We start from the raw sequence: 5,993 nt of genomic DNA, 5'->3' as shown, positions 1-5,993 counted from the left end.
GTAGGTCTGGGTCTTGTATGCAGTACCGATTGTGTCTGTCTCCCTCTGTATATACTTCCTCCGTTCCAAAATAGATGACCCAACTTTGTACTAACTTTGGTATAAAGTTGGGTCATCTATTTTGAAACAGAGGGAGTATATATGTGACTAGTGCACGATCAATGAGATATCGATGCACCAAACCATTCTCTACACTCACCATGCACCTAGGGCGTGCTATGTTTATGCTTGTTTTGCACTTGATTTGGTTTTCTCTTTGTGTTTTAGCCTTCTTTGCGCGGAGTTTCCGTAGCAGTTTAAATACGTGTCCGAGAGAAGAGTGTGCTTGGATTTTTTTGAAGCGTCGTGTTCGTAGATACCGACGGTCCGGAGGGAAAGAAGTGGAGGGGGACAAAAGCGCCATCGGATCGCTTCTGGTGCAAGTGCATTTGTTAACTTGCATCGCGTGCGTCAACAAGCCCTTTTCGCGTGCACGTGTTGAGGCTGGAAGGAATCGGACGGGCTCGTTTGCATCGACGCATCCTCTGAACCATTATTAATCCCGTATTTTATCAAGGGGTTGCTTAGGCTCTAGATTAATTATTGATGACACTAACTTTTGATTTGTCGGTGCAGATACCCTTACTCCATCAACAAACTAGTCTGTTAAATAGGTTTATTTTAAGGTGCTTCTCACAAAGGTCTGGGTGGTGTAGTTGGTTATCACGTTAGTCTCACACACTAAAGGTCCCCAGTTCGAACCTGGGCTCAGACAGTCTACTTTTTTTATGTTTTTTTTGCTCCGCAGGAGAAGCATATAGATTTTACAAAAATCTGATCAAACTTGGCATACTTCTTCTACAGAGGACATCAAGGATACCAAACCAAACAAGGTCCTTCACTTTCTTCCATTCACAGAAGCAGTTCAGAGAGCAAAAGCAGCAGCGGTGGTGCAACAGTAAGTAAGAACACATGATGCCAGATGGTTCAGGTCTTATAGATGACAGCTGCTGCATGATTTGCACATGACACGCCTGCATATGCAACATCTACTACACATGATTTTGCATCACAGAAGCCACCAGACACACTCTTGGCCACCACCGGCATACAAAATACCACAGAGAGGACGGCTGCCTACTCTGAATGCTCCCTTGTCCAAAATACAGAGACGCTGGCTACTCCGCTGGACCGCCCAGCCACGATCTACTCCTACCATACATCAGCGTAATAACCTGAAAAGGAGAACAATATCAGCATCAGTTTGGCGGCCAAGGCACAGATTGGATATCCAGAAGCAGTTTGGGTCTGAAGACAGATAGTTACGTTGTCTACTATGGATTAGTAGTGTGTAGGATACGTTCTTCTCCAGCAAAGACACGACTAATAAATCCATCAACATCAACTGATGAGTAATAAAAATACTTATCATGTGACTAGAGAACACATACGTACTTGGTACTTGTTAAACATGACCAGAAAACCTAGAAGGAACAAAGGGAACAGAGATAATGACATCTGTTTAGTTACCTTGTTTCCCTTGTTTATGCCCAGCAAATTTTGTGTCAGAAAGAACCTCGACAGTTTGCAGATCCACAGAAGCATGGCCTGAGCTTGCAAGCCAGGGGAGATTTCCCCTTGAGGCCCGGAGGAGCCCCTCTTATGCCATAATCATATGTCAGTTCAGTCATGGGAGGGATATGTTTCATGGCGAAGAACATGATATGCGGATAACTGTCATCGGTATGGTCATATTGCACAGCCTGCCAGAGCAGATTCGGGGAGCAGCTATGGTTGATGAAACGAGCAACGTTGCCTGCATCCTTTGCACTTATCACGACAGGAAGCTTCTTAAACCTCTCAGCTGTGGCATCATCTGCACCTTTTTCCTCGAGCAACTCTGCACCCAGGTTCCATCTCAGAGCCTTGTCACTTGGACATGTTGTGCGAAAGGTGTACTCGTCCTCCTGGACATCCATGCTCATGTTAGTTTCGTCCATGACTTGACCGGCGTACTCGCAAACGAATGCGCCGGCACGGATCGGGTCCCATGATCGGAGACCCCATCCACGCTCTCCGGTCCGGAAAACCTCAAAGTTGAGCTGAACACCTTTCTGTGCAACCCTGTTTCGACAGTTCTTGGTACAATGGCAGTCACGAGAGCACTCATACAGCAAAGGAACATGCCTCGCGAGCACCCCGTCTAAGTCGTAGGGAAGATCGCCGCCATTCTGCCGCGCGCACGAACAATTGGGGTCACCTGGCATGCACACACTAGTACACTCACAGTGGTGCAATGGCCTGTTCCTACCAAGAGGTCTCGAGTGCTTCACTCCGGTGACATACTTGAAGTGGCTCGGCCCCCCTTCGCCGTCGACTTCGTTGACAAGGCACACAGGCAGGATCTCAGCCCCTGATGACAGGTCCAGCACGATGGCATTTTCTCTTGTGGCGCGGTTCGCCTTCCACCTGTCTGTCATCTTCCAGGCTGAAAACCCGTCAGGCTGGCCCGGCTCCCTCCTCAGCCTGTACTTGAACACGCTGAACCCGTTCTTGGCCGTGTCCATCCAGGAGTCCTCGACGCGATACACCCCATCGTAGATGTAAACCTTGCCTGCTGTGATGGAGAAAGGGTCCCGCGCACTGCGCACCACCCTGATCGGGTTCTTCTTGCTGGCGCTGTTGCTGAGAGCAAGGTTCCCTTTCTCCAGCTTCTGGTCGTGCTTCTCCTTGCGCCGGCTGTTGCCTCCTTGGCCCGTGTACACCAGGGTGTCGGTCTCATCTTCGACGTTCTCGTATCCGCCGGACGAGATGATGCTCACGGCCAGGCTCTCGTCCCTCCCGGCAAGCTTAGCGGACAGGTAGTCGATGCCGGCCATGGATGGCGCATGCAGCCCCACGATGCACATCTCGATCCTGTAGAAGAAGATGTCTCCGATTTCGACGCCCGGGACGGGGCCTATCGTCTTGAGGGTGTTGATCTTCAGGTTGTTATGGTTCATGAGAACACTGGCTTTCAGGTCGGCGCGCCTGCCCAAGCCCTCCTTCTCATCCAGCTGCAGCGTCCGGCGCCGGAGCGAGTCGAACATGGCCATGGTCGCCTCCACCGCCTCCCGTGGGTTGTCCGATGTGGACGGCCAGCCGGCTAGCTCCTTGCTCAGGCTCCTCCTGATCGGTCTCTGCTTGGTGTTGGCTGCAGTGGAGTCTCCGGCCTGCCGAACCCTCTTGGCTGTCCTCTTGGGTGAAGATGAAGATGGTTTCCTCTTCTCGGAAGCAGGAGTGTAATCCTCATCCGAGGTTTCCTCTTTGAGTCGCCGCGCGGGAAATGCCGCCGAGATTGGTGTAGCCTTGAGAGGAACTGCGGACCCTGGCCCTGGTGACGGCCCAGCAAATGAAGCTGGAGCTGGCCCAGGGTGTTGCTGTGGTGGCGGCCCTGCAAATGAAGCTGCAGCCGGCCCAGGGTGTTGCTGTATTGGTGTGATGTAGAAGAATGGTGGGTCGGATATTGCCACATCATACCCTGGAGGGGTAGGGAACATGGGCGCCAGTGAGTGCAGTGGCTTCGGGTCCAGGGGCTGCTCCGCAGTTTCTGCTTCGCCAATCAAGCTCCCCATGGTGAACTCCTGGCAGTAGCGAAAAACAGGATAGACTTAATAGATGCTAGCTGCTGTATATGGAAGATCAGATATGATCAAATGAAGAATATGATTATATGTAAATTCAGAAAGTTGTATCAGCTTCTGAACTGGGAAAACAGGACAGAACTGTATTATCTTGTGAAGTGAAATGCAGCAACACGGAGACAGAAAAGTTGCATATTTTGATAATTTGATCACTGGTTTGTTGGCTGGGTGGAATTAACATGCAAATTTATGCGATGGTGGCAGTGTAAAAATGGCATGTTGATTGACGAGTAGGATTCGTTTGAAATCTTTTTTTACACTTACTAAAAGAAGTGTGATCTTTTTCACACGGTAATCTTTTTAAGAAAGGGAGGTCAGGTTTTTTTAAAGAGAATAAATCTGTAGATTCAAGTAATGATATAACCTTTTGAACTGAAAGAACAGGATCTTGTGAAATGCAGCAAGCAGAAACAGAGGAATCTTTTTTTTTTTTTGCGAATTAACAGAGGAATCTTCTTCCTATCGAAACAAAAGAAACAGAGGAAAACACATATGCTGCTCTGCTCACTACTGTGTTACTTTGTGTCGAAGTATCCATACCATATGAATGTAGTACAGATTGGGGTTGTTTTAAACCGACAGAAAACACATCTATTTCAGCATGCTACGTTCTTCCATGTTCCTTTCCTCCTCACATATTACGAACCAAAAATGCCGGTATCGACAGAAAGAAGAAGAAACAGAGTTCAAGAAGAGGAACGTTGAGGAACCTAGAAAAGAAGGCCATTTCTCCACAGCTACGATCATCCAAAACCTAAAGTTACTCCTACTCAAGAACGCCAGAAAAGGAAATCGCAAGAAAGATTGCTGGGAGCTGACTGACCTGGAGGACGCCGTCGGAGCGAAAGGCGAAAGCTCTTCCTCTCTCCACCGAAGCGCTCGCTGGTGCCTTGTGGTTTCACTTCTTTGGAGGCCACAGGTGGGTGGGGTAAAAAGGCCACTTGCCTGTGCTCCCCCCTCCCCTCGGTGAAGCCGTCTCAGCTCTCAGGGCCTACACGTGTAGTGCCAGGCGGTCGTGTCACCGGTCACGCGTTGGCGAAGCTCGCCTCTTGGGCTTCTGCGCTTTCACTGCCCACCGTTGGATCATTCTCGAGATCCGTGCTGCTGGAAACGGTTCAACGCTGCTCACCGGTGGCAGCTTATTAAGACATCTGCCGGTCAAAGTCACTTCACTTCATCTCGGCCTGGCAAAAATGCCACTCCCGTCGGTGACAGCTGGGTAGCCAAAGTGTGAAATTCACGAACTTAGGGCAAACGCGTCGACCCATTTTGTCCGCGTGTTTTTTGTCGACACGAAAAAATTGGTTAAGACGTGATGATATATAAATTGTTGTATGAGATGATCATGTCTTGTAAAAGTTATCGTCAACTGACAGGAGCCTTATGGTTGTCACTTTATTGTATGAAATACAATCGTCATGTAATTGCTTTACTTTATTACTAAGCGGTAACGATGGTCGTAGCAGCAATAGTTGGCGAGACGACAACGATGCTATGATGAAGATCAAGGTGTCAAGCCGATGATGATGATGATCATGACGGTGTTTTGGAGATGTAGATCAAAGGCACAAGATGATGATGACCATATCATATCACTTATTTTGATTGCATGTGATGTTTATCCTTTATGCATCTTATTTTGCTTAGTACGGCGGTAGCATTATAAGATGATCTCTCACTAAATTTTAAGGTATAAGTGTTCTTCTTGAGTATGCACCGTTGCTATAATTCATCGTGCTGAGACACCACATGATGATCGGGTGTGATAAGCTCTACGTTCACACACAACGGGTGCAAACCAGTTTTACACACACAGAATACTCTGCTTAAACTTGACGAGCCTAGTATATGCAGATATGGCCTCGGAACACTGAGACCGAAAGGTCGAGCGTGAATCATATAGCAGATATGATCAACATAGTGATGTTCACCATTGAAAACTACTCCATCTCACGTGATGATCAGACATGGTTTAGTTGATATGGCTCACGTGATCATTTAGATGACTAGAGGGGTGTCTATCTAAGTGGGGGTTCTTAAGTAATATGATTAATTGAACTTTAATTTATCATGAACTTAGTACCTGATAGCATTTTGCATGTCTATATTGCTGTAGATAAATGGCCCGTGCTACTGTTCCTTTTAATTTTAATGCGTTCCTACAGAAAGCTGAGTTGAAAGATGATGGTCGCAACTACATGGAATGGGTCCGTAATTTAAGGATTATCCTCATTGCTGCACAGACGAATTACGTTTTGGAAGCACCGCTAGGTGCAAAGCCCGCTGTAGGAGTAACACCAGATGTTATGAACGTCTGGCAAAGCAAAGCTG

General features: G+C 47.8%; 1 protein-coding gene and 1 non-coding gene across 2 annotated transcripts; one reads left to right on the top strand and one right to left on the bottom strand.

Moving 5' to 3' along the window:
* Positions 1 to 680: 680 nt before the first annotated feature.
* Positions 681 to 754, top strand: TRNAV-CAC (transfer RNA valine (anticodon CAC)). The gene has a single exon. It is a non-coding gene; the product is annotated as a tRNA-Val (tRNA).
* Positions 755 to 809: 55 nt separating this feature from the next.
* Positions 810 to 4,617, bottom strand: LOC123106852 (histone-lysine N-methyltransferase, H3 lysine-9 specific SUVH1). The gene is made up of 3 exons (XM_044528890.1): positions 4,486 to 4,617; positions 1,510 to 3,602; positions 810 to 1,214 (listed from the first exon to the last, which is right to left on the bottom strand). The coding sequence occupies exon 2, from the start codon at positions 3,591 to 3,593 to the stop codon at positions 1,545 to 1,547; it is 2,049 nt and encodes a 682-aa protein (XP_044384825.1). The 5' UTR covers positions 3,594 to 3,602; positions 4,486 to 4,617; the 3' UTR covers positions 810 to 1,214; positions 1,510 to 1,544.
* Between the last annotated feature and the right edge of the window lie 1,376 nt (positions 4,618 to 5,993).

Source organism: Triticum aestivum, chromosome 5A, assembly GCF_018294505.1.
Source record: "Triticum aestivum cultivar Chinese Spring chromosome 5A, IWGSC CS RefSeq v2.1, whole genome shotgun sequence".
Taxonomy (NCBI): Eukaryota; Viridiplantae; Streptophyta; class Magnoliopsida; order Poales; family Poaceae; genus Triticum; species Triticum aestivum.
This window is presented reverse-complemented; position numbering and strand designations above follow the sequence as displayed.